This window comes from Arachis hypogaea, chromosome 4 (assembly GCF_003086295.3).
Source record: "Arachis hypogaea cultivar Tifrunner chromosome 4, arahy.Tifrunner.gnm2.J5K5, whole genome shotgun sequence".
Taxonomy (NCBI): domain Eukaryota; kingdom Viridiplantae; phylum Streptophyta; class Magnoliopsida; order Fabales; family Fabaceae; genus Arachis; species Arachis hypogaea.
The window spans coordinates 38,723,140-38,737,544 of record NC_092039.1 but is presented as its reverse complement, the minus strand read 5'-3'; the positions used below and the strand labels follow the sequence as shown (position 1 = coordinate 38,737,544).

General features: G+C 34.0%; 1 protein-coding gene and 2 long non-coding RNA genes across 4 annotated transcripts; all 3 read right to left on the bottom strand.

Annotated features, from left to right (window-relative positions):
- Nucleotides 1-2,432: 2,432 nt before the first annotated feature.
- Nucleotides 2,433-4,865, bottom strand: LOC140184432 (uncharacterized). The gene is made up of 2 exons (XR_011881078.1): nt 4,216-4,865; nt 2,433-3,809 (listed from the first exon to the last, which is right to left on the bottom strand). It is a non-coding gene; the product is annotated as an uncharacterized lncRNA (long non-coding RNA).
- Nucleotides 4,866-5,756: 891 nt separating this feature from the next.
- Nucleotides 5,757-8,393, bottom strand: LOC112796702 (succinate dehydrogenase subunit 6, mitochondrial). 2 transcript variants are annotated; one of them, XM_025839281.3, is made up of 4 exons: nt 8,244-8,393; nt 7,604-7,787; nt 6,278-6,380; nt 5,757-6,088 (listed from the first exon to the last, which is right to left on the bottom strand). In XM_025839281.3, exons 2-4 carry the CDS (start codon nt 7,760-7,762, stop codon nt 5,943-5,945), a joined length of 408 nt encoding a protein of 135 aa, XP_025695066.1. In that variant the 5' UTR covers nt 7,763-7,787; nt 8,244-8,393; the 3' UTR covers nt 5,757-5,942. The 2 variants fall into 2 exon arrangements, with proteins under 2 accessions (XP_025695066.1, XP_025695067.1); XM_025839282.3 differs by having other exon boundaries at nt 7,914-8,310.
- A 3,521-nt stretch (nt 8,394-11,914) lies between these two features.
- LOC140184431 (uncharacterized) lies at nt 11,915-12,450 on the bottom strand. Its single transcript, XR_011881077.1, has 3 exons — nt 12,280-12,450; nt 12,133-12,187; nt 11,915-12,044 (listed from the first exon to the last, which is right to left on the bottom strand). It is a non-coding gene; the product is annotated as an uncharacterized lncRNA (long non-coding RNA).
- Nucleotides 12,451-14,405: the final 1,955 nt, after the last annotated feature.

Here is a 14,405-nt window from a genome sequence, read left to right as displayed (position 1 = left end):
TATTGAATGTTCGATTGGTTTGAATTTATATGGTTAACGAGTTGATCACATAAGGAACCAATATATTTGATAGGTTCACAAATCACAAAACACCTTTATATAGTAACTTGCGAAAATTTTCAGTAAAATCCTATGATTATAAATATAGAAATGATATTTGAACTTTAGAGAAGTGTACAATCATCACTCTATTTTTGTTTTTCTTTTATATCATTAAATGGTCTGATACCACTTCAAGATTCATATAGCACTCACTAATATAGTTATACTATATTGAAAGCATATACTGAATTGATGTAAACTACCCTAAAAAAGTAGACGAAAAGTAAAATTAAAGCATATTCTCATCAAAATCTTGCAAAGGCATAAATACTACAAAAAAGAGCACATATTCTTTCTTAGTCAATAATACAAAATTAACACAGTGAAAGACGTAATGTGACTTAAAAAATATCTAATTAGCATGAATTAGAAACATTCACATAGCACATTCAAACCTCGTGTCCGTAATCCAACTCATCCTTTCTAGTCACAACGATGTCGGTTATTTCGTCGACCATCAATTAAAGACACCGGAAAAAATCATTATCAAGTTAAGATCCTTCCTTACTATATAATGAATGAGTCCAATAAAAACCATAAAAAAATATTGCAAAACAAATCTGGGATTCAATCAGACTTTAATGATGGCAATTTTTATGATTCGAACATGCTAGGTAAGTATTTAATAGCAATTTTAAGCATACTTTGCTCAACTAAATATATCACTGTGCCAGAATTTTCCAAATGAATATACTTTTTGAATTGAAAAAACATCTAATTAGTATGAATAATAAACATTCAAATAACACATTGTTATAAAATTTCTTACAACGAAGGAGAAGCTTATACAACATACCTTTGACCCTTCTTGTTTTTGAATAACTACTTCACCCACACTGAATGTTCATCGCCTTGTGTTGGATTGATCAATGTACTAATCGATCCGCCTTCCGGGGTTGAAAACGCCATGGAATAAGCTCTCTTTCGGAAGTGTTGTACCGTACCCTTCTCTTGGATGGTCCGTTGGAGGAGGTTGGCGTCGCTAATGTAATCAAGAGCGAACCAATCACCGTAACCGCCGAGAGGGAAATAGGATGAATAATCGGAAGCGTATACTTCACTTGATAATGAAGCGGTGCTTGGATGGACCAATGGATGAGGTCGGCGCCGTCAATGATCTGTAGAGAGAGCCATGCACTGCGCCAAAGGGAAAAGGAAGTTTGAATCGGGCTTGATTTTCTGCCTCCGTGATCCCAGGAGCAATTTTTGAAACATATTAGTCAAAATGTGATTTTAATTAAACAGCAATTAATAATAAATTTTGTAAATTAAAAAAAATAAATTAATTAAGATTGAAATCTAAATTAATGTGATTTTATTTATTTTTTGGTTGGTCACCTCTTGATTCCATATACTTTTTCAATTAATTTAATATTTTTGGACATAATATTTCTGTCCATATCTTTTTTGGCAAACACAATTTTATATTTTTTTTATCTCAGTGTCTCATTCCTATAAATAACCACAATTTAAGTTAGCAATTATAATTTGTATTTCTAGTACCTTCTAACAAGTTGCTAACAATACTATCAAATTTTAGACGTGACTGCAGACTTAACTCATGTAATAAAAACCTTTGGTAAAATTATTTCTAAAAATAAAAAATGTAACAGTTTAATATTTATAACTATATTCATTTTAATTTTAATTTAAGAAAAGTTACATAAATAAAATAAATTACAATCTATATTACACGTTTGTCCTTAATCGAACATTTTCTATATATTTGTCCTTATTTTTTATCGGTAAATCGTGGGGATATATGAATATCACATTTTAACATAAAATAAAACAAAAATTTTTATAATTAAAAAAAATTAATAAAAAATAATCGTAATTTATTTATTTAATATTCATTAATTATTATAGTAATTAATAAATATTAAATAAGATAAATTTAGATTGATTTTTTTTGTCAACTTAGCATTATCAAAATAAAAAAACTCCCACAATTTAGTCGGAGAAAAATAGGCATACTAAAACCTGCATGTGTCCAAGCATTCAATATGATTTAGCCTACACACCAACCAAAACCGAAATGCTCCCAACAATTTAACATAGAACACGTCAAATTTTATAAAAATCCAAGTCCTCATCACGATTTAGAGTTTAAAAATGTGAACCCTACTAAATTACCTGATAGAGTTTTAATAGGGTCCGACGACCAAAAAGAGTTTTAATAGGGTTTAGAAAAATGCCCAAGAACATTAAATATTTATAACTAAAATTTAAGACGTGACGAATCTAAAAAAATTTATGAGTGGGGTAAAATATACATAATATGATAATAATTTTTATAAGAATATATATTTATTTTAGTCTTTAAAAAATTTTAAATCACACTTTAGTTCTCAATTAAAATTAATTACTCGATTGGTTTTTAACAATTAATTCCGTCAGTCACTTAGGTCTTTGTCTCCGTCAACTCTAAAAGAAGACAAAATAGTCACTGACAACTCTAACATGGGACAAAATGATCCCTAACAATTCTACCAAAGGACAAAATGGACCACACACTTCCTAAATCTTTGTGACTGGTACATTTACCTCCTCTGCACTTCACCCACCAGAAGCATCCACTCCTCCGTCTTCGATAACATCACCTCTAACCCCGACAACATCCACGACATCCCAATGGCACGCCTTTCTCCATTCTCCGTCGAGCAATATAGATTGTTGAACATTAGGACATCATGAGAAGATTCTCTTTCGACATCATATGCAAATTCTCATTTGAAATATACACTGAGTGCTTCATTCCGTCTTTCCCGGAATCCAAGTTGGTAGACACCTTCGACCTCGCATCCAAGCTATCAGTACAATGAACAATGTCGCTGTTGCTACTAAACATTGGTTCGGAGAAAAAGTTGAAAGAAGCGATCGGAATGATGGACAATTTTATTTATAATATATTTAAGAGAAAAGGACAAATAAGTCCCTGACCTTTTACCCCGCAGACATTTTCGTCCCTAACCATTGGAAAATACATTTAAATCCCTGACCTCTTTGAAAATAGGACGAATCAGTCCCTCCGTCAAAAAGCCACCGTCAGACACAACGGAAAAGTCTGACGTGGCTTCCCTTTGTCTTACCTGGCATGACGGATGCCAACGTGGCACGTTAGTGAGATGGAGCATTTGGAAAGTGGACAAATAAGTCCCTGGAGCCCATAACTACGTCGTTTAGATAGGTGCCCTAATCTTGAAATTCGTTTGGCTTCTTCGTTCAGGCTGGTGGCTGGTGGTGAGGAGAAGAGTTCTGCGTATGTTAACAATGGCAACGCAGGGGACATCATCAACCTCAAGAAGAAGCGTAAGTGAATTTAGAGAAGAGAACTGAGGGAACTGTTGCACAGCTGGGGATGGGGTTACCTGAGATGGTGTTGGTTGTGGAGTCACCCGCGACATGTCTTGTTGAAGTTGGGGTGTTTGGTATTGTTGATTTGTCAATGGTAAATACTGATTCTGAGAGAGCTAGGGAGCAGCTGGAGGGTTTGGCAAGGGAGTGGGGGTTGCTGCATGTAATAAGTAGGTTGTTGGGTGGCTTGGGACGCATTTGCTACTGGAGCTTGAGCATGGGGTGCAGCCGGTTGCTGCTGTTGCTGCTGTGGGGGAATTTGATGAGGAAGTGCAAGAGCTAACTACTGGTTGTGTGCATCAGATGCACTATCAATCTTTTTGTGAGTTAAATGCTTCATTTACTCTGCACTGCTCATAGCTGAAAGTTATTTTTTGCGTATATTGGAACAGTATCAAGAAAACACAGAATATTCGAGCAATAACAAATTGTTAATCTAGCAATAGAGATTAATGTCCGGTTTGTGATTGATGAATGGTGCTTCATTGACCAGATAAACAAAGTATAGCTATCTTGTTATGTTGAACAGGTTTGCAAATCAAGAAAGGAATATGGTTGGATTTCCCAATTGAGAAAGAATGTTTGCAATTGAATTGAAAGGAGAAAAAATTGCTTCAGTTGATGTATAACTACTTCAGGATTTCATTAACTCAAGATCCAAAGTATTCATCCATCAGATGTGGGGTAGTGCTGTATGGGTACTAGGTAATATATAAAATGAAGTTAAACCTAAGAATATATATGAAAGCAGCATACCTCTTGAAGATGTTTTTCAAGGGCCTTGAGCTTTAAATCTTGTCCCCCGTGGTCACGATTTAAATCAGATCTCATTTCTCCAATAGATTTGTTAAGATTGTAGCAATATAATTCCAATTGGGATAACCTTGAACTAATTCCCTCAAGAAATCGCATGAGGTTGTCAGCATATTTTTTCATGCTCCTCTGCCACCAACACCTCCTTCAACCACCACCATCCAGCTCCACGCCCACATGCACCACCACCAACCTTACCTTTTCTTCCTTCTTCTTCACCCACAAAAACTGTTCCCTACCTTAAGTGTTGTGCCTATCTAATCAAAATCTATAAAGAGAAAAACCTCCAACAGGCATGGTTGTTGTTGTTGATGATGATGATGGCAGTGGTGAGGCACAGTGGATGAATGACGTTCTTATGGGCTCCAGGGACTTATTTGTCCACTTTCCAAATGCTCCATCTCACTAACGTGCCACGTTGGCATCCGTCATGCCAGGTAAGACGAAAGGAAGTCACGTCAGACTTTTCTGCTGTGTCTGATGGTGACTTTTTGACGGAGGGACTGATTCGTCCTATTTTCAAGGAGGTCAGGGATTTAAATGTATTTTCTAATGGTCAGGGACGAAAATGTCCGCGGGGTAAAAGGTCAGGGACTTATTTGTCCTTTTCTCTATATTTAATTTGTTATACATTGTTATATTATTCGTATATTATTATTATTATTATTTAATAAATATTTTATGTTTAAAATAAAATTTATTTATTTATTTTTAATAATCTATAATTTTACTTCTATAATATTATTATTAGTTTTTTAAGATATTATTAAAATTTGTTATGTTATTATTGATTTTTAAAATTTAATATTGAGACTTGTTATGTATATTTAATTTTGTTAATTTACAAAACCGCAAATGCAATAGAATCCAAACCGCTTGAAATTAAATCGAATTCCTTAACAAAAAAATCATCCAATCCAAAACCACACCGCAAGTAAAATTAGTGTTCGGATGAGCTTTTAACTCAAACCAATCCAAACCGCACCGCGAACATCCCTATCCGACACCATCCCCGCCAACCCACCCCTTGCTCCTCGGCACCTTCGAAGCAGACCACTTGCTTGGCCATATCATCTCTTACTGCCATGATGGCGACCTCAACGTCCTCTGCCAGACTGCCACTGCCAAATCGACCACCTCTTCTCCCTAGTGGTCATCCGCTTCTACGTTACCAAGATCCTTTGCGCTCTCGAGCATCTTCACTCCATCAGCATCACCTACGACAACCTGAAGCCTGAAAACGTCCTCGCCCAACAAATCAACCATGTCATCCTAACTGATTTCAACCGTCCCTGCCACCTGTCGCATTCTGCCCTTCGTCAACACATTTCTACATGTGTAGAAATTTGTATCAATCTACACCAGAGTGCTCGCCAAAATTTAATATGCCAACTGCTATCGTCTATTGGTTTCTAGACAAACTATTAAAAAGACCAGACAGATCTGATGATAATGCAAATAACTAAGAATAGAATAGGGCGGAATTGGCACTTAAAGTCGCAATTTGCTTTATGGTGATGCATCAAACTAGTTGAAAAGCTTGACCTATGTCACAAAGAAGCATTTATTCAATTAACATAAATTTGCACAGCAAACACTGAGATTAAACTCCCTGAAAGGAGAACAGAAGTTGCACTCTGACACACCAGCAGCTAATAGATCTAATAGCCTCATTCGCTCTTATTTTTCCACCACTCCAAAAACTTAGCCTCTGCAGCCAGTGTATCTAACCTGTAGAGTTGAAGTGCATGATTTGCAATTTCATGCCCAAACGTCCACCCAAATACACCTCCAGCTAGAAAAGAAAGTGCAGCACCTGTGCAACACAATCAGGAAAATAAAAGTAAAATATTATAAAAATAATTTAGACTCATCCAAGACAAGTATCTAAACAAGCGAGGATGATGACAGCTTTGCTTACAATAAGATGATCAAATTAAGATCAATCAAAAGCATAGTATGTTATAGAAAAAATGTTTCAATGCTATGAAAAGTAAGGGATTACCATGCAAACTTCTGGAATATTTCCATGCGTAGCCTGCAGTGAATGCTGCTCCCAAAGCACTTCCAGTGATGCCAAATTGTACTGCATCTCTAGCACTTTTCAACTGAGATGGAAAAAAGAAAAACACTCTGGTGCTTCAGATGACAGCTAACGGAGGTAAAAGCATAAGACCGACTATATATTTCAGCCCATGAATTATCGAACACAGAAAGACAATTTAGTAAACTATATCGTAGAATTCGACAACCATAAAGAATTATTGTGAAAAAAGGGGTGGGGGATCAGCAACTATGATTTCATGTTATTGGCTATCTACTAAGAAACTAAGCTTTGACATGAGCCACTTAGCATTACACAATGTTCTTTTTCCTCTTCTTGGAAGAGCAAAAGGACATTTCAACAGGATCAACAATCATCTTTGGCATTGGAAACAGGTTCAGTTCTTTGGTTCACTTGGATCATAGAAAAAATGATCACCCTTAGATTAAGGTCTCTTCTATACTATGTGATGACAACAATGCTGTTTAGAGTTAATGATTAATGATGGAAAAGGAGGCCAACATAAACATATGTGCAAGAGAGAAAACATTTGGAAAAAAATAATTCAAGTACAACTGAATATCAAATAAACTATAAATAGAGCTTCCCAAAAGATGGTGTGACGCAAACGTGAAAGAAGTGTCATACAACATACTAATACAAAGAAGAGACAACGTGAATATTCTAATTTTAATTCAACAAACATAGAAACGGATTCTTATTGAATACTAAGAGTTGCCTGAAGGAAAAGAAAGAACCAGTTTTCCACAAGATACTCACCAACTCACGATAGCATCTAATAATTGACACAGAAGGAAACATGACATATCTGAATTTCCAATAATTTACAATACATTAATTACAGTAATATGAACTGAAAAATTAATAAGCTTGTTTGGTAACTGTTTCAGGTTAAACAATAGGAGACAAACTTATTTGGACAACGAAATAAAGACAGAAACAAGCAACATTTCTCTGTGTCTGACAATTTGCGTGATTTTCTAACCATCCAAAAACTAAGGACAAGGAATAGGGATCTAACTTTTCTATCTTGTCACCATATTTCCTGTCATGATACACTTGCCAAACACAACTTAATGTTCTTTGAGTTCAAAATTAACCAAGAAAACAGGGAGTTTTTTTCTTCCAATTGAAAAGTATATCGACTTGGGTCCTCTAAAGATATGCACAATATCACATTGCCCCATCAATCAAAGCAGAAAACATCAAAACCAAAACAAAATCAAATTACATATATACGGATAAATAAAGTGATAGAATCATTACAGCAGGTCCATGAACAGGATCCAAAGCAATGAACTGATGAACATCAGAATCAGTCCAAGGATGGAGTGGCCTATCGCGTTGGATAGCGTTGGAATAGTTGCTAAGGAAGGAGAACCTCTCCGACCAAAATTCCTTGTAGCTATCCCAGAAAGATGCCATCACCCCCAATTTCTCTTATTTCCCTCTGCAATTACAAGTAACCAATCAAATCCAATGGTTCAGTCAATTCTATAACAAAAATATTTGCACTTAATCAAGTATTGAAAATAATCATAAGCAGCAAAAAAAAAAAAGAGAGAGAGAGAAAAACCGGTATTCACAGTTTAACCAAAGTTGATGCAAACTACTCATTGTAATATTTCGTTGTTACATCCATGCCTCTTTATTTTCAGGTGTAGAGGATAGAAATGAAGCAGGAATCCAAGTAATAGCGTGGACACACAAATTGATAATGATTTCAACAAAATCGATGACTGTGAATCCGAATACTTATGATAATAATAATAATAAAGAAATGAAATGTGGTGAAGGCATTTAATCCAATTACGGAATCAATTCAGAATCATGAGTTGATAAATCAGAGCTTGAATCAAAGAAAAGCGAATACAGGTGAATACGGAGAAGAACAGAAGAGTGTTACCGAAGCGTAGCAGGAGCGAAAGTAACGCTGACAAAGGTGAATGGTGATTGGGACAGTCGTTTTCTTCAGCTTGGGTCGTGTGCTACTGTTTAGGTTTTGTAAATGGAATCCCAGACGCAGATCCATTCATTGCGTCTTGTACTTTTTTTTTTACGAAAAGTATAGGTACCAATATATTATCGGCCAACTTCTACCAACTCTTATTTATATTTGTGTTTTTTGGAAGTGTATTCGTAGATGTGTCTAATAATTAATATATTTTAAATACATATATAAAGAGACACATCTAAAAAATATATCTATAAAGACACATCTATTAAACACAGTTATAAAAAAGATATTTTTATTAGACACATCTACGAACACACTTCTATAAACCGTTTTTTTTAATAAAGATCTAAGTGACATTTTTTAAAAGAAAATTCAACTTATTTCCGAAGAATGTTGATCGAAATATATTATTTTTTATGTTTTTGTTTTTAACAAATTTTTATTTCGTAAACAAATCAGTTTTTATATCAAATTCCTTTTCCATATAGAGGACTTTATCTAAAAATTTTAAATATTTTTATATTTTTAATAAATAAGAATAAAGACTTATTTTCCTACTAAAACTTTTTTATAAATTTTAACATTAATTTGTCTAATAAAATAAAAATATAAAAAATGTTTCCATAATTAAAATTTATTGAAAATTAAAATATTGGTTATAATTTTTTGAGATTGATTTAGAGGACTGATCTAATAAAAATCAATTCTAACACAAAAATTTGTGTAATGCCTTAATATAAATATGAGATGGAACATATAAATTTTGTCGAAGTAAAAGAATAGACAGATGACAATCCTTGCTTCATGTGTTAAAAGGCAAGTGTTTTAGTTTTATACTTTTGAAAACGTTTCAGGTACGCCTGTGTATTTTATTGGCGTTTCAGTTCTCCAGTGTTTTTTTGTATTGAGATTTATTGTTAAATATTCAAATGGTTTAGATTCTAGGTAAGGTGACTGTTCTGAATATTAAGGTAGGAGGGTGTATGTTGCACTTTTCACCGGCTAGGACTTTGCGGAGTAAGGTTATGTAAAAATACCCATTATGGGTAACATTGAAAAAAGAAGGGGCATAGCACAATTGCTTCGAGCGGAGTTGAATGAAGAGAGGGGGAGCCAATCCGATTCAATGGGCAATCTGTAAAGTTTTGGGTGGAAACCATGGGAAATGGGCTAGTTAATTATGTCCATGAGTTTGGGAAAACAAAATTTATCTATACGAATGAAGACGAAAAATAAAACTTATGTCCATGAATGAAATTTAGTTCATCTAAGTTTTGGCTTAAGAGTTTTTTTTTTTTTTTTAAATGATTCAGTTTGGGTTAGGTAACTTAGGTGGTTATAATTTTTTTTTTTTTGAAGTTGATGGAGGTGAACTGAGAATTTATTTAAAATGCCAATTAAAAGAAGAGTAAGTACATATGAAAAAACACAATTAAAGAATATTGTTTCTGTTATTGTGGGTGAATATATTTAAGTAGAGTTTGATGTATAATCTAAAAAAAATTCTAAAAGACAATTAAAAAGATTTAATTATTAAAAAGGATATTTAATTAATATCAAAATTATTAATAAAGACAAATTTTGTTTATAATATTAAAAAAAACAATTTTTATAAAAAGATAAATATATCTTTAATTATCTTTTATTTATGTGTTATAATTTTGATGTTGATATATATTTTTCTTAAAATTTTAGTAATTTTTTATTATTTATTTAATTTCATTTATTTTTTTGTTTTTACGATGTTTATCCGTTGACAAAAGAAGACAAAAGATCACAAAAATTAAAAATAAATAAGAAATAGATAATTAATTAAAATTATTAAAATTTTAGAAGAAATAAAGAAAATAAAAATAAAAAAATAATTAAAGATATATTTATTTCTTTATAAAAAGAACCGGTCCTTTTTCTTAAATATTATAAATACTATAAAAAGATTTACTCGTTAATAATTTCAGTACTAAACATCCTTTTTAATAATTAAATCTTGATAACGGTTTTTTTATAGAAATTGTTTCCAAAAAAAGAAAAAGTTTGATACAAATTGGTTCCTTTTAAATTCCTGTTATGATTTTTTCGTTGTTAATTGAACTTTGTAACACCATACCACACTAAGCTTTACACTTAAGTCATAAAATAGAAGTGGTGTGATATTACGACCTCTAAAATAAAATTAGTACATATAATAGCAGAAGAATTATAATATGCTAGGAGTTTTGAAAAATAGGGGAAATAAAAATATATAAGGTATGAGAATCGGAGGTTCTCAGTATGGTAAAGGTGCCACACACATAATATATAAGGTCCTGGGAATGCCAGAGATAATCCTAGAACGCCGACTCTCAGATTATAGAGCTTAAAGTATTAAACAGAAGCCATAAAATGTGGTTTTCTAAGAATATTTAAACCTAACTTAACTTTAATTCTAAGTCCCATACTGTCATTCCTCCATACCTCCAGTTCCATCATGCATTTTCACAGACAAATAAACAGATAAAGACAAAAACAAGAATGTTATAATTACTGCAGGTAACAAATACACATTTAATATGGCAAGTACATATAAGCATACCCAATTAAAGCACAAGCAAGTAGCTCAAGTAATATGCATATGATGCATGCCTGTCCTATGGATGATGAAGCTTATCTGTCGGTTATCCAGCTAACCCGACAAGTCTGAATTGTACTTAGACTGTTTTCCGACGTGCATCCCCAAGAGTCTATGCATAGCTTTTTCTCAAATAATCAATATTGCTCAATGGGGGTAACATTCCCGGGAATTTATATAGTGCCCGGTCACACTTATGTCGTAGGGTCAACAGAGTATCGAGTTTTCAACTTGGTACACGTGGTGGCAAGCCACGGCCCTTAATCTAGAAAATCTCGTATATCAGATTATTTAAATTCATAAGCCATATAAATAATTCAATTATAATTCATCAACATCCACATCATTCTCAATTTCATCTCATTCATCATCATACATCAATTATATTCAATCCTTATCCTTTATTATCACACCTCCCATTCCGTCCATCAATAGTTCCAATTCAAAACTTAATTCATTCTTTTCTAAATGAATCAAACTTAAAACATGCTCATTTTCTTAATTACTCAAAGTCAAACCATATAACCTTTGAATCTAAATCTTTTTAAATAATCATATAAACAAAATCTCTAATTTTTTTTTATAAAATTTCGACAGCATCTCCTCTAAAACTCGGACTTTACTACCCTTTTCGGGTCCAAACCTGCATTCTTTTCAATTCAACACACCCTTCCTCATCATCATAACAATCACCACAATAAATCTACCTCAGATAAACAATTATACTCATACAATATTCAAATCCAACAACCAAAATTCAACTAAAAATCATAGTTCACAAATTCTAGGCTTTTAATACAAAATACCTCATTATCACAACAACTTCCATAATAGTTATATCTCAAATCAATAATTCACCAAATCACCAGTTAATCCACAAGAACCAACCAAATATATTTGACAACAAATTACTAAACATTAACATACACCTGTATTCCAACTTATCCTGTGGTCATTTAGCCTAAGTTTTCATAAAATATTATATATTAAATGCAAGAAATCTAAACTATACCTTGGCCAATTTCCATGTAACGACCAAAGCAAATTATTTAAAACCAAGGCAGCCCCTTCAAAATTCAACTAATCAGCTTCCTCCAAGTTCCAATATTCACAATTTCAAACTCCAATTATTTATTCACAACCTAATACACATTCATAACACATATATATCTAATTTAATACTCAAAGCTCAAATTTAATGAAATTAAACCAAAATTATCGTATCCTCACCTTACCCAAGCTTCACATAAGCAAGAGTGAATGTTTTCCTCAAGCTAATTGGATCCTAAAACATCAGAAATCAAAGAAATTCAACCTTCCCATTAAAAATTTGAAAATTGGGGGGAAAAGAGGGCTAAGAGTGATTAAACAAGTTACCAGTGAAATTGTTTCAGTAGAAATGTAGAGCTCAACGCGGTGAACGCGTGGCCGCAAACGGTGCGGCGATTGAATCTCGGACAGAGAAGTTACGGGGATTGGAATGTTACCGTAGGGTTTCGGAAGCTTTCTCCCCTCCCTGGAAGCGTTTCACGCTGCTGCGGGCAAATGAGGGAGAGAAAGGAGTTTGGCTTCATTTAATAAGTTGGTCCGGTTGGACCGACGGCCCAGTTCGGATCCGGTTCAACCGGTTTGACCCGTTCGGTCCAATCTTGGACCGTTTTTTTCGAAATTAGTATCAAAATTCTCGTTTCGATGAGCTCTATCCTAATTTGATATAATATTCGCATTTTTAATTTTTCTTATTAAAAAATAATTTATTGACTAATTATCTACTAATTAATCGGGGTGTACAAACTTTAAGGTAATTTGAGAAAATGTAAAGTGATATTTTTCAAATAAATGAATAAACGTTATTGTGTTAATTTTTTATCTCAAAGTTTTTTATTCGTGGTTTGGGGATGTGCCAATTTAATAATAAAAATAGTTGTAAAATTATAGTAAAAGATAAAATGAGATTTAGTGGTCGAAATTACAGGTGATAGCCAAAAACAGAAGGTGTTGAAAGTTAGAATTGTAAATAAAAGTTTGTGGATGTGTGGCATATTGAGACATGAACTTTGGTGTGGGTCATTTTCGGTGTATCATGTGGGGTGGAATTTTTATAACTTGATTTTGAGTGTTGAGCAAATTAGTGTTTGGATCATAATAGAATTCATTCATAATAAAGTGGATTACACAAGTTGGATTGATCATGGAAGCTTAGCATAACAATTAGCGACATCAGTATGCAATATAGAAATATATTATCTTGTAACGTTACTAATTAAAAGCCTTGCTAATAATGTGATGATTGATCTGTGGAATGCAGCTGAATTGGATAAAGGGGGGGAAGAGTACTATGGTGATACATCATCCAGACTGCTGTCGTAGCCGTGGAGACGACACTTCTCCTCAAGGCGTTGAACCTCTTCAGAAAGTGCATTGTTGGCCCTCTCTAGCATCTTTGCTTTCAAGTAGTTGAAGTCCCGTATTTCTTGATCCGTGGTGTTAAGGACCTTTTGAAGCATGTGGTAAGCAGCATTTTTCTTAGCATCCATCTCGAGAGGGCTGTACCTTCCCTTGGCATGGACGTCGGCTCCCAACGGGTTCCCAAGTAGAACGACCAAGAAAGCATACACGACTCCTGTGTCATGGACACCCAGCTCAATACAAAAGTAGGAAAGAGGTGGCAAGGAGGCGCCGTAACAAACCTTGTGGAGCAATTCTTCCATGCCGAGGTTGACGGCTGATGAGCGGATAATTTATACGCTTTTTGGCATTGTTTTTAGTATGCTTTTAGTATGTTTTAGTTAGTTTTTATTATATTTTTATTAGTTTTTATTTAAAATTTACTTTTCTAGACTTTACTATGAGTTTGTGTGTTTTTCTGTGATTTCAGGTATTTTCTGGCTGAAATTGAGGGACTTGAGTAAAAATCTGATTCAGAGGCTGAAAAGGGCTGCAGATGCTGTTGGATTCTGACCTCCCTGCACTCGAAGTAGATTTTGCTGGAGCTACAGAAGCCCAATTGGCACGTTCTCAATTGCGTTGAAAAGTAGACATTCAGGGCTTTCCAGAAATATATAATAGTCCATACTTTGCCCGAGATTTGATGGCCCAAATAGGCGTTCCAAGTCAGCTTCAGAATTCCCGGCGTTAAACGCCGGAACTGGCACAAAAGTGGGAGTTAAACGCCCAAACTGGCACAAAAGCTGGCGTTTAACTCCAAGAAAAGTCTCTACACATGAAAGCTTCAATGCTCAGCCCAAGCACACACCAAGTGGGTCCGGAAGTGGATTTTTACGTCATTTACTCATTTCTGTAAACCCTAGGCTACTAGTTCTCTATAAATAGGACCTTTTGCTATTGTATTTGGAGAACCTTTCAATCTTCGGATCATCTTTTGATCATGTTTTTATGATTGAACCCTCTTTGGGAGGCTGGTCATTCGGCCATGCCTAGACTTTATTCTTATGTATTTTCAACGGTAGAGTTTCTACACACCATAGATTAAGGTGTGGAGC